At 40.0% G+C, this 23271-nt stretch overlaps 1 protein-coding gene across 1 annotated transcript in view; it reads right to left on the bottom strand.

Moving 5' to 3' along the window:
- The window catches only part of XIRP2 (xin actin binding repeat containing 2), a 160117-nt gene that overhangs the window by 35587 nt on the left and 101259 nt on the right, over positions 1–23271 (bottom strand). Inside the window, exon 3 of the mRNA XM_073305732.1 lies at positions 2006–2163. Coding sequence (XP_073161833.1) covers positions 2006–2163 — 158 coding nt within the window. The remainder of the gene's footprint in view (positions 1–2005; positions 2164–23271) is intronic.

Here is a 23271-nt window from a genome sequence, read left to right as displayed (position 1 = left end):
ACTCCACAAGCATTTGTTCTAGGACTCCATGAGCTTTGTATAAATCACAAATATTTGTGTCTTATCAACTCTTTTAATGTTAGCATACTTTTCTGGGTCTGGTTGTTACATCAGTGAGACCTCTGTAAAGTGTTTAAGTGAACTTCTCAGGAAGCCTGGGGAAGATAAAAATGGTAAAAGTAGTTTGCCATTTTCTCTGGTTTTTAGTAGGAGGAAATCATTTAGGAAACTTAAAAACATAATCAGAGCTGTTAACTCCTTCCAGATATTTTTAAGGATCATGCAAATAGAGTGCAACATTTAGAATCTCAAGCCCAAAGTATAACAATTCACTTCTATTAAGTAGTATTTTGATCATCTTTCTGTCTGTGCCCTTCTGCAAGGTTTCTGAGGTACTAATGATAAAGGAACAGGCCACTGAAACCAAACATCATGTGCCTTAGTTCCCACCAGCCTCATATTTCAATTCTCTGTTGTTTCTCTTTTTGCTGTTCAGCATTTTACTACATTTTATAAATATATATAAATCGAAGTGTGTGTATGCACTAGTTCTCCTGTTCACTGGTCCAGGATCTAGGCTTTTTAGGATTATTCCTTTTTAATCTCCTACCTTACATTCTGAAGAGAACTCTGGGGTGTATTCTACAGTCTTTAATTGAGTAAAAAAATAATATAGTGGCTCTTCTTTGTTGAAATAATGTTCCTTCAGTCACTCATGGTCTGTCCTTACCTTCATACCAACAGAAAACTCCTACTGATGCCAAAAAGAGTAACTCACTGGAATCAAGAGGAGACCAGACTCATTAATGGACTCCTACACTTATCTCTCACATTTCTGTTTTTACAATAATTTCAAACTTCATCTCTTTCTTAAATGAGAAATTCTAAGTACCTATTTTCTGGTCCATTAAAGAATGCTGTGTTTTTACTACCCTTACATTTTCTAACATAATCTAAAAGAAAACCACATGATCAAAATACTGTTTCTGAGTATGTTTTCTATTGTCAACATGTGCTTAAGATAAATCTTTAGTTCCATGTGCAATTCAAACCCAGATGCTACACTCCTTTAGTTTTGAAGTTGTTAGAGTACCTTAATTATTCCACTGTCACCCGAAAAGGGGTGTTCCCTAAATGTGGTAACCAAGTTCAAGCCTACTGTCATTTCATTCATGGTTTTAGGAGACCTTGGTACAATTATTACTTAGTTATTTCAGTTCTATAGTATTTCTGTAAAATAAATTCCTATTGAATAGAGAGGCACAATAGTAAAACAAAATTAGTCATCAGATTTTTTTTATTTTTATATAATAGATGACTAGTTGTTTTGATAATCTTATTGTAAAACAATGCTCTTTCATTTTTCATTATATGGGAGGTTTTTAAGAACTGGTTAGACAAACATCTGTCAAGGACAGGCTAGGTATACTCGGTCCTACCTCAGCGCAAAGGGCTGGACTAGATGACGTCTCAAGCTCCCTCCCAGTCCTACTTTTTATGATTCTGTATCATTGTCCAGTTTAACGCTGCAGTAATTTCAAATTCCATAGCCTGAGCAGTCAGAGTTAAGCATTGTTTTGAATACAATTTTATTACTTGCTGACTATAAAAATTGATAATAGTACAGAAACCTGTATTCTTCTAGGATCATAATTGGTTTAGCAGAGTGGCTATGTTGCTAATCTCTCATTTCTATGTTGATTTAAATATTCCTAATAGATTTAGTGCATACAAGAGCAAAAAGAAAAACTGTACAGCCAGTGAATTAAAATGATCAAAAGATCAGTGTTATGCAAATTCTTATTCGTAAGAGCCTGAAATGAATTGGTAACTTTGCTGCGTAGGTGTTGGTAATTCAGGTTTTAAATTTTGTTCTACATAAAGGTAATGTGGGCAAAACGGTGTGACCGCTTTTGTGAATAAGCAAGCAGAATATGGCCCTGTGTAAACAGAAATAGCAAATTATGAAGACAATTATGATGTTAAATAGAAGGTAATATCTTACATTAGCAGAGGAGCTGCTGCGCTCCACTTTGGACACAGCTGCTTGATACATAGCCATTCTTTCCTTCAATGAGACAGAATCCTGGAAATCCACACTATCCGTCCAGTTAGTGCTTTCTTCTGAAAATCCACTTACAGGCTTGTGACCACTAGCAATAGCTAAAAGCAAACACAATATTTTATATTAGGAGGTTTATTTTTATTATTCAGTACCTGCTTTTTAAGGCTGAAAGAAAAGAAAAAATGTCTTCAAGAACAGATTGCAAGAGTTAACAATGTTATCCACTATCTATGGCAATATTACATCAATTCCAAATTATAATGTATTAATTGCAGATAGTAAATTACGACTCTGAATCAGGCCCAAAGTGCCCAAGCCTTCTCCCAGTGAAATCAATAGGCATTTCAATGGAAACAATGATGTTTCTTATTGAAATCAATATCACTTTTTTAAAAACTCTACTAAAATAAAGACTTTTCAACGAAACACATTGTATATTTTTCTTGATAAACTAGCAAAAATATATGGTTACCGGAAAGCTTGAATATATATCCTTTTACACTATAAGCAAAACCACTATAACTCAATACATAAGTTGTAATGGGGCAAAATCTATTCTAATCAATTGGGTTGCAAGAGAGTAATTCGGAGCAGAATTTGTCTCCAGTTTATTCATTTACTGTTAATTATTTTGTCTGCACTAGAGTATTAAAACCTCACTGATAATTAACTACTTTAACCTCACTCATAATGAATGCAAAACCAAGTGAGTGTACAGCAGCTGAGCATTGTAGAAGTTTTCACTTAGACTATTACTTTTACTCTGAAAAACTGCGTACAAAATGCAACACCTAAATTGCTGTTACTTCCTCAGTTTACATTGCACCCACAAAGTTGACTCATTTCCATTAAAAATGTGAATTGTCTCATCATAGCCTACTTATTAGCTCTTTCAAGCTCTTCACTTGATATTTCGTCCATATTATCTAAAGCTCTACATTAGGTGAAGATATATTCCCTTCAGTAGAAGACAGCTTACTTTGAAATTTTCACCTTAATAATTTTGCAGCTGACCAAAAAAGTCACTTTGATATGTTCATATATTAGAACACCCTACAGTAACTGATTCTTCAAGATGATGTCATCAGTGGCCTCATCTTCACTGGTTAAAAAAGGTGGGTTTTTTACCTTGGGGTAACTAACATGCCTCATTTCAGAGTAGCAGCCGTGTTAGTCTGTATTTGCAAAAAGAAAAGGAGTACTAGTGACACCTTAGAGACTAACCAATTTATTTGAGCATAAGCTTTCGTGAGCTACAGCTCACTTCATCTTATGCTCAAATAAATTGGTTAGTCTCTAAGGTGTCACTAGTACTCCTTTTCTTTTAACATGCCTAAGCTATCCCGAGGTAAAAATACAGTAAAGACAAGGCACTTTCATTTTACCATGAGGTAAACAAGGCAAAGTCAGCAGTATATGTACACCTCCACCTGGGTTGACCTCACCTAGTTTCCCTTGCAGTAAAACTAAAGTGCCTTGTCTTCACTGCACTTTTACCTTGGGGTAGCTCACGCTTGTTAGTTACACTAAGATAAAGAATGCTCCTTTTTTTAGTAGTGAAGACAAAGCCAGTGTGGATCACACTGTAGATAAGCGAGCAGTGAGTCATTTGTGTGATGAAACCGCACTGATCAAAACTAAAAGCTAAAAACAATAAGGACTTGCGCCTGTTGGAAGTTTCTACTTTCTGTATAGTCAGTATGCACCTCTTAGTATTTAAAATGGTTGGATATAGACAAAGGTTTTACAGCTTCTCTTCAACTTTATTAGGAATTTGTACCTGCAGTACCTTACTGACTCTGATTTCTTCCTGTAGTATATCACCAGGGAAGATCTCATGTTCAAAGCAAAATTCCAGGAGGTAGAGAATAGTGCTTGATAGCACACAGTGCTGCTTTGCTATTGCTTCTGTGAACATACTGCAGCCTGACTGCATAAAATAAGCAGAATGGTTCATTTCTCTGGCACTTGTAAAGTAGTAATATTTTTCTCAGTGTAAAATCATTGCAATCCTACGCTAGAAACTGTCATGGCATATTGGCAGGTGAAATGTAGAGAACAATTAATTTAATTCAAGAGCAAGTACCAGTACATCTATCTCTTTTATTATTTCTAATTCCACATTTTCCATTATACAAAAACTGCTTTTTGAGAGTCTGTACAAATTAATAGTAAGAGACTCGTTTTAATAATAAATAGGAGTCTTAACATGCTAGCTGCAACTGGCAGTGCCTTTGTGCAAGCCAGCACATCAAAATCCAAAATTTTAACTAGTTTAGAAACTATGGTTAAATTATCCCATGCAGATTTCTGCTCATGTTCTGAAATTTCAAAACCCCATGAGGGTCAAATTTTACTATCAGATATATTACTATAGATTAGTGGGAACTGCATGTGTGACTATTAGGGCAGAATTTTCCATTGAGTTTTTTACGATAATTTTTAAGCAAAAATATTGAAGAAGAGTAGCCTCTAAGCTTGTGAAATATCCAAAGTAAATTTAGGTGAAATAAATGGTTAAAGGAGCTTAGTGAATCAAGTCAACATTCTCCAACAAAATAAATCTACTTAATTTTTCTTTTTGTTTTTAAATATAAAACCACCATTTGAAAACTAGACATAGATTCTAGATTTGGTTATGACACAATACCTTAATGAAGGCAGAATATTCCTGTAAATGGCAAATAAAACTGAAAGTTGCTGTGGAACAAAGTTTTGCTTTTACAATGCAGCTCAGGTACTGAATGTCAAGTCAGAGACAGATAATATGATTAATTGAAGAGAGATTTGCACTCATAATGAAAGTTAGGAAATCCAGCCACAGCAGCAGCAAAACAGCTGCAGAAATGGGCTTCCAGTAGAGAGAGAGAGAGAGAGCATATGGCTTTGTTTACTTTTATCTGGCTGTCGGTGCAGTTCAAGGAAAATCTGGGAAGGTGAAGACCTTCGTATATGAACATGGAGCATGTACGATACTTTCTAGAGCAAGACAAGAGGATAAAGGACTTGTAGAGAACTTTGCTTTGCCACTTAATACTCTCATTTCACTTCCTGCAATTATTTATATTTAATAAAATCATTTGATGTGCTGTTTATGGGATTTTTTTACTGTCTGACTGTAATAATGGTTTTGTTTTTTCTAAATGATCTTGGAACACTAAAACCCAAATGCCAATCATGGAGATAATCCACAAATTAGTGCTCTATAGTCACAGTCATTTCCCTATTTGTCACCCCATTTACCTGATAGTATGACAGAACCCTAAACAAACAAACTCTGTGACATGTACAGTTGCTTTGGAGATGCTCACTGTAAAGGAAAATATTTCACATTTTCATATTCTGCAAAAGACGAAAATAGCGTTAGGGCATATGACTCCAAGAAAGAACCTAGTCCTTCAAATGCAATTAATCTGCAGATTTGAGTAGGACAAGAAGTCTCCCTTGTAACAAAGGATTTGTCTCTAGCTTTTCAAAAGGTATATGAATGCAATCTATTTCTTTCATTGTTGCAGGAGAAGCGATGTTATGTTATATAGAGAAGAAATGTGTATATGTGAAGAGCTTATTTTTGTATGGCACACAATAGGAAACATGTCCTCCTTCTGAGTGAATTCTTGGGGAACACACCAGCAGGGGGAGACTTTTGTATACCTATCAGAGCAAGATTCAGTGTAAATGGACAAAAAGGACATTTCATTTTCAATTACATTTCCTAGGATTTCCTTTTATTAATTGAAAGTTACCGACACACTTCTTCAGTTATTAAGGAGAGAGAGGGATTCCTTTCTGCTAGTCTTTTTACTATTTATCAGAATATAGTAGAAGAAACACACTTGACATACACATTTACACAAAAGGCCTTCCTTCTAAAATTAAAGCATTGTTTCAGTCCACAAAAGCAAAAACATCTGCTGGACATGGTGGTTATTTTTATTATGATTATTAAGCCCTATGTTATCTCACTGGCAGTGAGGCATGGTCACCATTTTTTTTTAAATGCATACAAATACAGAAAGCCAACCTCAAAGGTAACCTAAAAGCTACTGCTACTACTGTGGCAAGGAATGCACCTGAAACTGGAATGTGTAATCCAGGGCCAAGAAAGTTAAACCAAAAATGTAAACAAAATAAATATACTTTATATTGTGCCCTGAAGACCAGAAAAGCCAGGGCCTGGTGGGACCTCTTTAGGGGTGGAGTCTTAAAAAGACCCTTCACTTAGAAAGTTCTGCCACTATTCCTACATCATTCACTCTTAGGAACTGACAAGACAGATAATGTTAAGTTCTGACTCAGGCAAAATTCCCATTGAAGTCATTGGAAGTTTTACCTCAATAATAACTTAAGAATTGGGTCATATGTTCTTAAGCAAAACCAATTATTCTGTTTTGCGCTAGTGTTTGAATGTGTACTCCTGCAAATAAAGCAGACATGAATGCACAACAGGCAAGCAAAAGTAATACCACATATATAGCTCTCTACAATTTCAAAGCGCTGTACAAACATTAATCTAATATATGAGCAAAGTAGTATATTGTCATGTGTTAGCCATAACAATATGGTTGTAGTGTGAGTTTATTGCTCACATAATGCTGACTGTCTCAGTTTCTGCATGGGTTGTCCGCTATCACTCAAGTGACAGCATCTGGTTTTTTTCAAAATGCAGGACCTAGTAATCTTCCTCATTTGTTCTACTTCTGCATGTTTTAAATCTTCCTTCCAGATTTTCCATCTAACCCTCACTGAATAGCTGAGTTACATGAACACCAATTTTATGTGAGAAATTAAAAAATGGGAAGTTGAGCAATTTGTTGAGTAACTGAGTTGAGTTGAAGTTGAGTAATTTTCAGGAAGTTTGGCCTTGCATTGGTTATAATTATGTGTGGATACCGCTCTTAACATGGTAGCTCATGTTAACTACCTCCCACCTATGCTCAGAGATTCATAAGTCATTCATAGGGATGTGCTGAGGGTGGGATTTAGCCCCAAACGTACTTCACTTGAGTTGGCATATGAAGCTCCATTGCCCGCATATACGTAACTCAGTAACAGAGAATGTTGAAGCAGGAGTTTGGAGCTCCTTGGAAAAAGCAGCATAAGCATATTAGCACCAAAAATACTTTTGTTGATGTTTTTCCCGTTCCCATCAAGTCATTAAAGGAATTGCATGTGTCTGACAAGATGCCTTATAAAGGCATCTTCATGACAGTTTTCTTTCTTGTAGATAAAGATGAAGAAAATATGATGTGAGCACCTATATTTGACAGTTCAGATCTAATACAATCTCAGTGCCTGGATATTTCACTTGTTCTACTAGGGTTTTTCTGCACTGCACTGGAAAATGTGATTGAATAATGTTGAGTCCCTGTAAATAGGGCACTCAATTCCTTCAGGAAAGGGGGAATTGTAAAGGCCCAAGAATATATATATATATATATATATATTTTTTTTTAGTAAAAGTCACTGGAATCTAGCTACTAATCCCCCTACTTGTACTGCAAATAATATCAGTCCCTCCATGTCTGAGTCCCTCCATGTCTCCTTTTCCTTGGATAATGTAAGAGTGGGTATATGTACATCTGCCTTACTTTAAGAAATACATTGTCTGAGGTTACAGAAACAGCTTTCAGATGAGAGAAATTTGGGTCCAAAGTGATGCTCAGTGGCCAGAGACAACAAGTTGTGTTTTTAAAATTCCCTTGTATTTCTTTTGAACTTCTCAAAGATGGCGAGGTAACTGACTTGACCAAACGTCTTTCCCTTTTCCAGGTCTCTGCTGAATTTACTTAGAAAAGTTAAGTAGAGTACAAGAAACGTTTGTCCCTCAGAAAAATATAAACATATACATAAATTAACCTCAGAAAAGTTTACAGTGGCATAAAAGCCTTTAGAACAGATTCCCATAACAATACGCTGTCTGAAACGGTACAAATCTTTGTTTTCATTGATTTGAACTAAAATGGACTTGTTTAAGGTTTCAGTTACTATATCTCAAGGATGTGAAAAGGTGGTACTGTAAATGTTTACAGTCTTCATCATTAATGCATAACCAATATGCTTATAATCTTCACCGAAAGAAACTGAGTATGTTGAATATGATGCTGGTAAGTCAAGCAGGTGCTAAAAATGATTTTAGTACTTCTTATCCTTATCATCACTAGTTTGACCAAAATACCTCTTCATCTGAAACATACTGCACCCTTACATAGCTAAGAGAAGTGATAATCATAACAATTAATTGAAATTAGGAGCAGAGTACACAGGTTATTCTCTCCTGTAATGATCAGTTGACTTTATCTAGGGTTGATCTAGTTTTCTTAAAGTTGGTGTTATAATTTCCTCCTTTTCTTTCACTCTCGTAAGTTAACTCTGCAAGAGCAATATAATCAGACAGAGGAACTACAGGGCAAGGATTTATACTGGTTGAAGCACTCACATTACAAATAGAGAGTGGACAGATTGAAGTATTCAACCAAAGATTCAACCAAAGAAGGGACCCTGTGCATTCCGCTAGCTATTAAAGCTTACTATTCCAGTCATATACTCTCACATTGCTCACATCCTGTCTTACTCATTGTGAGCATGCTTTGCCGTTCAACTTTGTTGTATCAGAACATTTTCTCAGCTATTTCACCTTCTGTCATAAACATACAGCTAAGGGTAGCATAAAATCCCTCCTTTACCTGTAGTGGGTTAAGAAGCTCAAATAACCTGATTGGCACCTGACCAAAAGGACCAATAAGGGAAGAAGATCCTTTCAAATCTGTGGGGGGAGGTTTTGTTGTGTGGTCTTTTGTTCTTCTCTCCGGAACAAAGAGAGGCTAGGGCAGGAAAAACACATCTCCTAAAACCTTACCTGAACTAAGCATCTAAGAATACAAATTGTAAGTAATAGGAAGGAAATGCTTATCTTAAAAAGATTATCTTTTGTTTTATCTTGTGAATTTTCCCTATGATAAGAGGAAGGTTTATTCCTGCTTTTTTGTAACGTCAAAGTTTTGCCTAGCAGGGAATCCTTTGTGTTTTAAATCTTATTACCCTGTAAAATTACCTTCCATCCTGATTTTACAGAGGTGCTTCTTTTACTTTTTTCTTTATAATAAAGTTCTGTTTTTAAGAATCTGATTGGTTTTTAGTGTCCTAAAAACCTAAGAGTCTGGTCTGTGCTCACCTTGGTTACCTATTTGGTTGGTATATTATTCTCAAGCCTTCCCAGGAAAGGGGGTGAAGGGGCTTGGGTGTGGGGGTGGGGGATATTTTGGGGAAACGGGAACTCCAAGTGGTCCTTTTCCTGAATCTTTGTCTAACTCACTTGGTGGTGGCAGCGATACCATCCAAGGACAAGGAAGAATTTGTGCCTTGGGGAAGTTTTTAACCTAAACTGGTAGAATTAAGCTTAGAGGGTCTTTCATGTGGGTCCCCACATCTGTACCCTAGAGGAAGGGAACCCTGACGCCTTCTAAGGGTTTAAGGGAGAAGACAGCCTTGCATAAATCTCTGGAAGTACAAATAACAATACATAAGAGCTTTCCATGTACTTTGGGATGGATGAAATTAGGTGATGTATCATTCCATCAATTTTTAAGCAAAGCTGCCTATTCATTTCTGTTGATCTCAGAACTGTCGGAATGACACAGTCCATGAAATGATTATAACTTAGGGTACTTATATGGCTCCCTTTACCATATTATATGAGCACCTCACGATTTCTTAATGTATTTATCCTCATAACACCCCTGTCAGGTAGGGAAGTACTACTATCCCCATTTCTACAGCTGAGGAATTGAGGCACAGAGACTGAAGTTATATCTACATGGGGTTTGATTACAGTTCATGCAGACATACCCAGGCTAGCTTTAATCTAGCAAGATAACTAGTGGAGCAATGAAGCTGTGGTATCACAAGCCATACAAGTCAGCCCCGAACCATGGGTAATTACACAGGTTGCTAGTCCATGCTGAAGCTCATGCTACCATGGCTTCGTTGCTCTAGTATCTGAGCTAACTAGATTAAAGCTAGCTTGGGTATTTCTATGCGAGCTGTAATCACGCCCAGTAAATGCATATAGACATACCTTGAGTGACTTCCCTACAGTCACACAGCAGCCTGTGGCAGATCAGTGAACTCAGCCCATGTCTCCCAACTCCCAGGCAAATGCCCTCACTACTGGACCATCCTTCTTCTCAGGTCTACCATCATCTCCTTACACGTATGTACACTCATAATCACATTTTGTGCAAATAGACTTAAAAAGGAGTCTTTTTACATTCAGCTTTTCAAATCTTATCATGCAACCTTGGTAAAACGAGTTCCAGTTAGTGGGGCAGAGTTGAAAAGAGGTACCTAGACCCTGACCTCATAAGGGTGCCCCGACTGCCTCCTGGGAGAACAGCAAAAACACATGTGCTGTAGACAGAGCAGTATTATCAGATACTGAAAGACCAAGAAACCTGCAGCCAGGTCATCCTTACATTCCAGCCCGACATGTTTACAGTATACAAACACAGCACATATGTAGGCCTGCAAATGTGATGATCTTTGAACATTTATTCTGACTACTGTGGGAATTACAGAGCATATTACTGTGCTCTTTTACATATCAATGCATACATGACACTTGTTTCTGTGTTTGTATTTAGCAGATTTAAAAATAGGGGAAACCAAGTTTCAAAGAGGTGACTCAAGTAATTATAACAGCAGGAGTCAGAAAGATTGGGAATAAAATTCCCATGACAGAATAAAAATAGAAAACAAGCTTGGAACCTGTGAGCCTCCCACAATGCAATCAAGTGCACTGCCAAAAGCCTCAGAAAGACACCACATGAGCAGGTGAAAATTAAAACTGCAAAATTGTTTGCATGAAAAGCAAAACAAGCACATTTTGGGCCTTTGGCCAGTTCTGCTTTCCGCCAGAAATGGTTCCATTATTGCAGAGCACTGAAAAGCAGTATTTGTGGATGAAAACCAAATTTTCCCAACCGTAAAGAGTGTTTTCTGCCTGGAGACAAATCATACAACACTTGAGCCTTGTAGGCCTCAAAATAAAGTAAAATCCTTGCCAATGGAGTTTTGTGGAACACCTCCTCAGACTCTACTTTGCTGGTTCACAGCTTCCCAATGGGATTGTCGATTATCCGCTGGACTCCAGAAGTGGAATTGTATCATGTTATGCTACTACATCTTCAGCCACCAGCACAACAGCCTCTCGGATCAGCTAACCCCTGCCCAGCAAGCTGAGGTCAGGGAGGTGCTGCATCCGTACCGACAGCTGTTTTCCAACCAGCCTGGACGCACTAATCTGACTGTCCACCGGGTGCAGACAGGGTCACACCCGCCGATAAGATGCTCCCCCTTCCGAGTCACAGGGAAAACTGCTCAGGACCTGGAAAGAGAGGTCCGGGACATGCTGGCTTTGGGGGTGATCCAGCCATCTGCCAGCCCTTGGGCCTCGCCGGTGGTGCTGGTCCCCAAAAAGGACGGGTCGGTCCGGTTCTGTGTGGACTATCGGAAGCTCAATGCCATCACTGTATCTGATGCCTACCCCATGCCCAGGCCGGACGAGCTCCTAGACAAGCTGGGAGGAGCTCGGTACCTCACCACCATGGACCTTACAAAGGGCTACTGGCAAGTGCCGCTGGATGCAGATGCCCGACTGAAATCGGCCTTTATCACCCCTCTGGGGCTCTATGAGTTCCTGACCCTGCCTTTCGGCCTCAAGGGAGCGCCGGCCACCTTCCAGCGCCTAGTGGACCAGCTCCTGAGGGGGATGGAGAGTTTTGCCGTGGCGTATATTGATGACATCTGTGTCTTTAGCCAGACCTGGGAGGACCACGTGTCCCAGGTTAGACAAGTGCTGGACCGACTCCAGGGGGCTGGGCTGACTGTAAAAGCGGAGAAGTGCAAGGTGGGGATGGCGGAAGTATCTTACCTGGGCCATCGGGTGGGGAGCGGCCGCCTAAAGCCGGAACCAGCCAAGGTGGAGGTGATCAGAGACTGGCCCGCTCCCCACACCAAAAAGCAGGTCCAAGCCTTTATTGGGATGGCAGGATACTACCGAAGATTTGTGCCCCACTTTAGCGCCATCGCCACCCCCATCACGGAGCTATGCAAGAAGGGGAAGCCAGACAAGGTGGTCTGGACCGAGCAGTGCCAGGAGGCTTTCCGGGCGCTGAAGGAGGCTCTGGTCAGTGGCCCAGTTCTGGCAAACCCAGACTTTGACAAGCCCTTTGTGGTGTTCACCGACGCCTCAGACACGGGACTGGGGGCGGTCTTAATGCAGGAGGATGAAAAGGGGGAGAGACACCCCATCGTGTACCTGAGCAAGAAGTTGCTACCCCGGGAGCAACACTACGCGGCCATCGAGAAGGAGTGCCTGGCCATGGTGTGGGCCCTCAAGAAACTAGAGCCCTATCTCTTCGGGCGACACTTCACTGTCTACACCGACCACTCTCCCCTGACCTGGCTGCACCAGATGAAAGGAGCCAACGCCAAGCTCCTGAGATGGAGCCTGCTCCTGCAGGATTACGACATGGACGTGGTCCACGTGAAGGGAAGTGCCAACCTGATAGCGGATGCGCTGTCCCGGAGAGGGGGCCCCGAACTTCCCCAGGTCACTGGTCAGCGTGACCCCGCTCAGTTCAGTCTCGAAGGGGGGAGAGATGTGACGATGTGACTCAGCAGGGAGGGGGGAGTGTTGACCTGGGAATGTGCCCTGGGGATGGGAGACCTGAGAGCCTGTCACCTGAGCCAGGAGGGGGAGGGGGAGGTGACACCTCCGCCCAGGAATGTGAACAGAGGCTGCAGCAGGGAACCTGCTGGGTGAGTTTAGTTTCAGTTTGGGGCTGGGTGGAGGAACACAGGGAACCCCAGGGCTGGGGTCTAAGCTCCCTGCTCCCCCAGAAGGACGTGATTGAGGGGTCCTGGTTGTACCCACAAGCTCTGTTTGGGACTGTTCCTGTTGTCCTGCTAAACCCAGGGTTGTGAGTTCAATCCTTGAGGGGGCCATTTAGGGATCTGGGGCAAAAATTGGGGATTGGTCCTGCTTTGAGCAGGGGGTTGGACTAGATGACCTCCTGAGGTCCCTTCCAACCCTGATATTCTATGATTCTATGAAATCCTTACAACTTTTGTGAGGTAAGAGAGTGCTCTTCTCTGTTATACAGATGATGAAGAGATGGCAGAGGTGATGAGTGATTGCTCAAAGCCACATAGCTTTCTCTGAGCACTGAAGATGACTCTAAGTTGAGGCCACTGGACATATATTTTCATCTTAGGTCCCTAATTCCTTTGTGAGCTGGTGGCTTGTCCAGCAATGTGTTCTCAGCCAGTGATCTTAACAGCATGGAGCTGTAGTGATTACTACAGTCATCAGCTATTGGTGCTATGGACTCAGTAAACTTGTAATTCTTATGATAGTTATAATGCACTACAATTGTGTCTCAGGCAACGCAGTGGGTGGCAAGCAATGCTGCCAACTCTTACGATATTTGGTGTTTTCTTGATAGCTCCTGTTCCTTCTTCTTCGTCTTCTTCTCCTCTTGTTCCTTCCACCAGAATCATAGGTTTTCCCAGTGTTGGGCACATGATCTGGCCAAGTCCGTAGCCCTGGCAAGATCTTCCATGGTTCATGGCTCCTATACGAGCCAGCAGACCGACAGATTTTCCATCATTTGTGTTTCACCACAGTCACATGTATCTGGTTACTGCAATAGCCCCACTTCTGCATATTGACTTTTGATCTGCTAACTCTTGTTGGAAGGGAGTTTAAACATCTCCAGCTGGACCAATCCTGTTCTGCACCTGTGGGAAGGCATTTGGCAATGTCAGTGTGCATTTTGATGTCCTTGACAAGTATTTTGAGCCTTGTGCATCACATTTACAGTCATGTAGCCATTGGTGACACAGTTGCCAACTTTCATGAGGTAAATAAGCACTCTGACTTTCACAGTAAGCCAAAAATCAAGCTAATCGCATTTCAAAACAAGCCAATCCCTAAGAACCCCAAAACGCTATGTGACTAGATTCCTCCCCGGCGTGCAGTCTGGGACTGCGGTGGGCCTCCTGTGCACCCCGATTCTCTCCTGCTTTTGCCCCTGCTTGCCAGGAGCCAGTCAAAAAAAAAAAAGAAGCTACAAGCAACAAGCTGTAAGCCAAAAACTAGCCAACAAGCAACTCACATGCCAATTAAGCCAAAAACAAGCCCAATTACTGTGTTTTTTCCACAGGTCTGGCATGTCTGATTGGTGATTTTTTTAAGCGGTTCTGTTGCAGTTAGGACGCTTTTCCGCAATTTCAGGTGGCCAACTTCCACTGTGTGGCCATGTAGCAGATGTGTGGTATCTTCACCCTGTCATAATTAAGGCTACGATTTAGTTATAGGTATTTTTAGTAAAAGTCATGGACAGGTCATGGGCAAAAAAAAAAAAAAAAATTCATGGCCCGAGACCTGTCCATGACTTATATTAAAAACACCTGTGATTAAATCTTGGAGAGAGGGGGCCACTCTGGGGCTGCTGCTGTTGTGGGGGCACCCGGGGCCAGTGACACCAGCTGCCCCGGGCTGCCAGAGCAGGGGCTGCTCCAGATGGCCAGGGACCTCTGCCGGAACAGCAGCTGGAATGGCTTTCCCCGGGCCACTCCAGCAGTCGCTGGTGTGGCTGTCCTGGGGGGCCACCTGAGCAGCTGGCTCAAGAGCTGGCCTGCAGAAGTCACGGAGGTCACAGAAAGTCATGGAATCCGTGACTTCTGCGACCTCCATGATAGATATGGAGCCCTAGTCATAATTATTCCACTTTTCTTGAGACCACTCTCCTGATATCCAGTGGATCCATTCCAGGAAGGACATAAAGGCTGTTCATGTTTGTTGGTTTCAGACATCCTCTAATGTAGTGGCAGCTGTTACTCAGCACAGGGTCCAGCTTCTTTGCATCAGCCAAACTTTCTCACATCAGACATGCATATTCGGCCATCAAAGTGCTCGTGTGGAGGCTCTTAGTATTGCTGGGATGGTTTTCCATTTTGAATTTGCAGGCTTCCTAACCATGGTGTTCTGGGTGGTACGTTTGCCTCTTGTCTTCTCCACGTGTGCTCTGAAGGAAAGCGTGTGGTTAGCATTACTCCAAGGCAGACAGGATTACAGCAGTGGGCAAGTGATACCCCATTCCAAATTATGTTGTCTATTGGCCTCACAATTCTGAAGATGGAAGAGACTCACTTGTGTTTCGGCTGGGTTAGGGAACAACTGGTTCTTTATGTAACAGACTGAGAGCCCAGACAGCATCGATGTTCGTGTAACTTCGATCTGGATGAGATCCTTGGCTTGGGCAGCAATGCATGGATCGTCAACATAGACCAAACTTCTTGAGCTGAGATGGATCAGTTGATCATTCGTGTAGATGTTGAAGAATATTGGCAAGAGTACATTCCCTTGTGGTAGGCCATTTTTCTGTTGCTGCCATCAGCTCCGCCTCCTGCTTCAATAAAGCCAACATCCACTGCTCTCTGACCACCCAGCTCTGAAGACAGTGCAGAAGTAAAGGGGGTGTCATAAATATAAAGGGAAGGGTAAACCCCTTTGAAATCCCTCCTGGCCAGGGGAAAGCTCCTCTCACCTGTAAAGGGTTAAGAAGCTAAAGGTAACCTTGCTGGCACCTGACCAAAATGACCAATGAGGAGACAAGATACTTTCAAAAGCTGGGAGGAGGGAGAGAAACAAAGGGTCTGTGTGTCTGTCTATATGCTGGTTTCTGCCGGGGATAGACCAGGAATGGAGTCTTAGAACTTTTAGTAAGTAATCTAGCTAGGTATGTGTTAGATTATGATTTCTTTAAATGGCTGAGAAAAGAATTGTGCTGAATAGAATAACTATTTCTGTGTGTGTATCTTTTCTGTAACTTAAGGTTTTGCCTAGAGGGGTTCTCTATGTTTCTGAATCTAATTACTCTGTAAGATATCTACCATCCTGATTTTACAGGGGGGATTTCTTTATTTCTATTTACTTCTATTTTTATTAAAAGTCTTCTTGTAAGAAAACTGAATGCTTTTTCATTGTTCTCAGATCCAAGGGTTTGGGTCTGTTATCACCTATGCAAATTGGTGAGGCTTTTTTATCCAACATTTCCCAGGAAAGGGGGGGTGCAAGTGTTGGGAGGATTGTTCATTGTTCTTAAGATCCAAGGGTCTGGATCTGTAGTCACCTAGGCAAATTGGTGAGGCTTTTTACCAAACCTTGTCCAGGAAGTGGGGTGCAAGGTTTTGGGAAGTATTTTGGGGGGAAAGACGCGTCCAAACAGCTCTTCCCCAGTAACCAGTATTAGTTTGGTGGTGGTAGCGGCCAATCCAAAGACAATGGGTGGAATATTTTGTACCTTGGGGAAGTTTTGACCTAAGCTGGTAAAGATAAGCTTAGGAGGTTTTTCAAGCAGGTCCCCACATCTGTACCCTAGAGTTCAGAGTGGGGGAGGAACCTTGACAGGGGGCAATATCATGGCCCACCTAAAATAACATTGTGACCCCCGTGCAAGTTCCTTTTGGGTCAAGACCCCCAATTTAAGAAACGCTGGTCTCCTCCGTGAAAACTGTTTAGACTAGGGAAAAAAATCACAAAAAAGACCAGATTTCATGTTGGGGTGGAAAGGGGAAAGAGCAGATTTCATGGTGCATGACGCGTTTTTCATGGCCATGAATTTGGTAGGGCTCTAAACACGAGCTCTTCCCCCACAAGTCTGTGGACCCAGCCTGGGAGGCTCATTACCAGAGGCACTGTAGCCATTGCCCTAGAGGCTTACTGATGACGGGCTGAGCACTCACAAGTGCATCTGCAGTCAACAGGAATTGCTGGTGCTCTACAACTCCCAGAATCAAACTCATTTTCCCACTTTCTGTCCCACCCCGTTTTGTCTTGTTGGATTTGTGTACATTAGGTTTAAAAAGCAGTCTCAACAATACAGTGACATGTAAAACAGGATGATCCCCTCCATTTGGAGGCAACTGAACTTTCCTGAATCAGTTCGGTCTATCTCCAATTACAACATCTGTATTTAAAGCTAGGACTCCCATGCTGTTTATCCTTCTTAAACATGTAACCACCAACTTTAGATCAGTCCTCACAGACTGCCTGAGCATGTGCATAATCCTATCATGGTGATGCCACCCTGTCTGTGACTAGCACAGCAATCTCCAAAAATAGCCCCTTTAAGGATTATTTTTATTGTAGGTCACATTTTCACCTTGAGCAATTTGTAATTTTTTTTAATGTTTGAGCAATTTGACATACCTGAGCTTGTGATTTAACAGGCAACTGCAATATTTCCTGCATAAAATTAGCAAAAAACTTGACACCATGAGTCCTTTAAGCTACTTCTAAAAACATTTCAGTGAAAATTGTATCTATCCAGTGACAAGACATTGTAAGAGAAGAGCTTGTGTAACATGGAAGATAAACAGATAGTGCATACCAGAGTTAAAAAACAAGTCTCCCCTTTTATTTCAAGATTTAATTATTTCCTTTTCTCCGAACACTTCTATTTTTAAAAGCTGTGAAAAACAAAATGAAAAAAAAACTGTGGGGGTGGGGTGGGGGAGCAGTTATTTCTGTAGGGATAAAGAACGGCCTGTATGAAGGTGATGCTGTGAAAGCCCTGCAGTAATATTTGGTTGTTCGATTCAAGTGGTTTTCAACTTGTGGTCCGTGGACCCCTTGGGGTCCACACATCCATTTGAAATTTTTTAGGGGTCAGTACATGAAAAAAAGTTTGAGTACCACTGTTCTATTCCAAATGTAAAGATAAGAACAAAATTAAATGTTTTTTCAATACTGTATTTAGTGGAGTGCAGTTACTGACATTACCAGACTCAAAGCATGTGACCTCCGACAGTCAGACTACTTCACTGCCTCAGGCTGCATATTCTTAGTCACACAAGTAATCCTTACTCTAATGCCAATCCCACTAGGTACTGAAATAAAGCAATATTTTTCTTTGTCATCTTATTTTTGTTTCCTCCAAAATTCCTGGAAGTTATTCAATCTAATTCACTGGCCAGTCTTAGCTTTTTCAGAGGCATATTCGTATAGAGTCTCAGTTTACATTTAATTTAATTGGCTGTGAAGAGGTTATTAGGAAAGCAAATTGCATAAGTTATTAACCATTTCCGTGTCAGATGTTATATACAGATGGGTTAAATGGCACCACTGATTTGGAAGAAATATGAAAACATATAGGCTAAAACATTCGGATCTAGATGCCTAACGTTAGGTTCCCCAGCCCATGTTTAAACAGCTGAATAAGTGACCTGATTTTTATAGGTGCTGAGCATCCCGTTGATGTAAGCAACCAAGTTTGTAAAATTTTGGTCCCAGTGTAGAGGCATTCAGTACATCCTGAGGGCATTGAAGGAGTTAAGTAAGTATTAAAAATAAATTCCTGGATTAGGTTTATAAGGACAAAATGCAATTATTTACTCTGGAATTCTGCTGAGAAATTATTTGCTTCGGGTCTAGAAGAAGACAAATTACAATTTAATTAAACTTCAGAGTACAACGTGAATGCTCTCATGAGGAAAGGAAAAAACAAAAAAGAAAAGCAATACAGTCACAATTAAGTTCTGTTCCCCTGCAGATTGTTCAGTCTTAAATCACAGCGCAATACTATTAATAAATACCCTCCTAGTCTATATAAATTATATCTGAACATACATCTTAACTATCAGCATGTCTATTTTTACACACAGACAGCCATGGTAATGCTCTTTAAATACTTGATGTAGTAAAGCACCTGCATGTGTGCATGTCAGTTTTGAATGCCCCTGTGGAGTCTGTTACTCAATGCAGCACGATTAGGGGCTATGATCTAACTGAAATAGCAAGTCCTGACTAATATGAACAGCTCTTCACCTTAGAATGATGTAAATAAACTGTTAGAAGAAAACAGCTACTTAATATGTAAGACTAAGGAAAAATATAAACCCAGATATGCCACAGTGAAAAAGGGATTAGTTTCAATATTTGATATCAATGATGTTGAAACAGTGTTTCAAAAAGTTATAATAATTATGATGCACAAAGTATTACACATGTGCTATTTAAGCACTGATATTTTTATCCTAACTAAATCACATTGGCCCTCTGAAAAGTATTAAGCAATACTTGGAAAAGTTATTGATTTTATATTAAAATTTGCATGCCGAAACCCATTATAATGTTTCGATTGTCTCATGCTTGGGGATGGTTTCAAACACATATATTGTATGTATACTTTGTCACTTAGCAAATGCAATACTTGCAAAGAAAATATTTTTCCATTAAACCTTGCAAAATAAATTGTGTGTTCCTATTGTGTGATTTTAAAGTAATGAATAATTACTCTTTTTTTTTGTTTGCACTGAGTTGGTCCCAGGAATATTAGAGACATGGTGGCTTGAAGAAGAGCTCTATGTAGTATGAAAGCTTGTTTTTTTCACCAACAGAAGTTGGTCCAATATTACTTCACTCACCTTTCCTTCACTTTATATTTGTGACTTAAGCAATCCAGTTATAAATCTTAAATCATTCTAACTTCCAATATCTAAATACCCAGATCATAGCTATCCTTAATTGTCATATGCCAACATCTCAAAAGATTTGTTTTACAAACATATGTATAAAATAGTAAATGACATCTATAAATGTAAATCTATTATTTTAGATAAAAGAATATGTTCCCATTGTTAAGGTTATTACAGTTGTAATAGTTAGACCTAACATAGCCAACTGACAACAATTATCTTAGAGTGTTAAACATACATCTTAAAGCAACTTGGAGATCCCACTGTATTTTAGCTATTTATTCAAGATATAGCTATTCTTTATGTGCTTCTCGCCATGAAATCACATTTTATTTATTATATAAGTAATACAATACACTTACATGCAAAATACATGAAATCCAGATCCTGAAACACATTTTTGCTTGTCCTCATAGGGACGTTCCATACACTCTAACACAAGTGTTAGGACCTGAATTGCTTTCATTGTGCTGAGCATTTCTCATTCAAAATAAACTTGATTTATAAGTTATAGACTTACTATATTTTAGGTACGTGTTAGAGCGCAACAATGAATCAGATCACATTTTGCATGCAATTCATTTATGCTTTTTCATCCTTTGCTAATGAAAGTTACCCAGTTTGCCATCATTATCCTGAGAAATCAGCTGTTTCTTTTCACTGGTTACATGGGGTCGAAGTTATATCACACTATACATAAAATACTATCTGAACACTAGACTGCACTTACCTTTGCTACCATTCAGAGTGCATCAACATGAGTTACAGAACTGCAGTTCTCTTTATAAAGGAAAGCTTTACGTCCTCTCCTAGCCAATTTTTGTTCTTGCTTTTTTGTAAGACAAAGTTCCCAGTCCCCTGAAATATACAGTCTAGTGGAGACCAGCTCCACTGAAGCACACACCTCTCCCTTCTGTCAAGCAAGAAGGTGGGGACAGCTGTTTTTATTTTAGCCCCACATGTAAAAGATGGAACTTGGTGCCTATTTTTAGGGGCTGAGGCCTGTATAGCCTGTGCCTGAGTCAACTACTTGTTGTAGAAACCTGTTTGTAAAGGCACTATTACCGTGTGCTTTTGTCATATGTATGGATAGCGTAAACACTTGTTCAATCAATCAAACTTTCTCCTACCTAAGTTACCATCACAGGCTAACTTCTGATTCTTGAGATCTTTTCAATAAGACACTGGTTGCCCTCTGTAGCTTTAGACTGCAAGTGCTGTTTATAAGCTCTTTGTATAGCATAACTTGAAACTCTTGGTGTTATTTTAAGACCTTAAATGCTGTAACTTTGTTTGCCCCTTTCTTTCAATCACAAACTGTATTTGTCGAGAAAAGAAACGTTGCTCGCCGGATAGGAGCTGCTGATTCTTTCAGGGTTCATTTTATATTTCTTTGGCAATATTTTGTCAGAAAAGCCAACTGAAGTGTGCTACTTCTGCCAGGAAGAAGCTGTGAAATCTCTGCTCTTTCCAGTGTAATTTACATGGGGCCCATATAATGAAATACTGCATATGTCTTATGCCTCTTATTTTTACATAGGCCTTAGTGGCCCTCTCAGAGAATTCATTATTTTCTTGTTAATCAGAACTATATACTGTAAATTGTACAGAATAGACAAACACAGGTTGGCAAAGGCTATCACACATAAAAGGGGAGTGGAGAATTCCAGCTTTCTCCCATTTTTCCAAAGAACTAACTAAATTAGTTATTGCAGATTAAGATCCACATGTTTTTATTATAGGCCACATGAGCATCAGTTCAACTGCTGCTCACTGACAACAATGACAGCTGAAGATGCTCAGCTATCGAGTGGTTGTAAATGTTTCATCAACACTTTTTTCACTTGGGGAATTTTTTTTCAAATAAGATATATAAGTTAGAAGTTATGAAGTGCAGAAAATTTACAATGGAATCTGAAGACATCAGGGGGAAAAAAATCCATGGCTGGCAGCAGTAAGAAAAAAAGAGTTTCATTGTTTTTTCCCCCAGTGTATTAGGAACAAAAGAAATCCTAGCAACAGCATAGACTCATTATTAGATGGATATGGTAAAATTGTTCATAATGATGCAGAAGTGCAATGTTCAATCAATATTTTTTTCTGTAATTGGAAAAAAGCAGGATGATGTACTAATTTCATGAGGATGATGAAGTACTTACAGTCTATTATTAATTAAGGAGTATGTTAGATAGGGTAACCAGACAGCAAATGTGAAAAATCGAGACAGAGTAGGGGGTAATAGGAGCCTATATAAAAAAAAGACCCAAAAATCGGGACTGTCCCTATAGAATTGGGACATCTGGTCACCCTAATGTTAGACAACTTCTATGAGGGATAAACATTTTAAAATAAGCTGCACCCAACAGTTCTAGCAGAGTTGACTAAGGAGATCTTGCTCTCAACCATCTGTTATAGTTCACACTCACCACCCGATAACACCCTTTCATTGGGGCATGACAGACCTTGCAGAGGTCTCCAGCATTCCCCATAAACTTTCTGCCTCTCTTCACAATTCAGCCCTCTGGCTGAGAAGTGTCTAGCTCAGATCCCTTTTAGTATAACTAAAGGTCAAACTAATATTCAAAGTATCTAAACAAATCAGCTCTTCCTCTAAGCTCTGTCTTCAATATTCTTTCTCAGCTACTCCGGACTCTTCTCCCTCAGCTCAGCTCACCTCAGACTGAGACCTCTGTTCTCCTACAGACTCTCGGTCAGGTCCCTTCACAGGAGTCTCTCTGCTCCCTGTCGTTCCTCTGGTCAGGATGAACTCTCTCCCTTTTATGAGGCCAACAGGTTCATTAAGTTACCCTCTGATGCCTCTTAGCCCTGCTCCTCTGGCTGAGAAGCAGCTAATTATGACACAGATGTAATGGATGTAAGTAAATGACTCTTAACACTTTCTATCCTGTGATGGGGTCTCATTCAATCTCGCCATCCTGAAAGAGTTGCCAAAATTAATTTATGGCATGCTGATGTTAATTTTTAATAAATCTTGCAATATCAAGAAAATTCCAGAACACCGGAAGAGTGTCAATAATGCATCAATGTTCAAAAAGGGCAAGCAAGATGACCCAAATAACTATAGGCCAGCTAGTCTATATCCATCCCAGGAAAAATAATGAAAAACTGATTCAATTGATAAAAAATTATAGAATAGGAATATGATTAATCCCAGTCCACATGGTTTTATGGAAATAGGTTTTATCAAACAACCATGATTTCACTCTTTAATGAGATAACAAGTTTGGGTGCTAAAAGCAATTGTGTAGCTGTAATAAACTTAGATTTTTATAATGCATGTGACTTAATACCGCACAACATTCTGCTTAAAAAACAGCATTGTACAATATCAATAAAGCACTCGTTAAATGGATTAAGAACTGACTAAATGACAGATCTGAAAAATAGTTGTTAATGGGGACTCATTGAATAGGGGGTGTTTTCTAGTGGGGTTCTATAGGGATTGGTACTATGCCTGTTCCTAATAAACATTTTCATTAGAGATCTGGAAGTAAATATAAATTCACTGTTAATAAAATTTGTAGAGGACACAAAGATTGGCAGAGTGATAAATAATTATGAGGACAGGGGAGTAGTACAGAGCTTAGTAAGCTGGGCCCATTCAAACAAAATACATTTTGTCATCTTACTAAGCTGGTCTA

The sequence above is a fragment of the Lepidochelys kempii genome, chromosome 11 (assembly GCF_965140265.1).
Source record: "Lepidochelys kempii isolate rLepKem1 chromosome 11, rLepKem1.hap2, whole genome shotgun sequence".
In the NCBI taxonomy this organism is placed as follows: domain Eukaryota; kingdom Metazoa; phylum Chordata; order Testudines; family Cheloniidae; genus Lepidochelys; species Lepidochelys kempii.
This window is presented reverse-complemented; position numbering and strand designations above follow the sequence as displayed.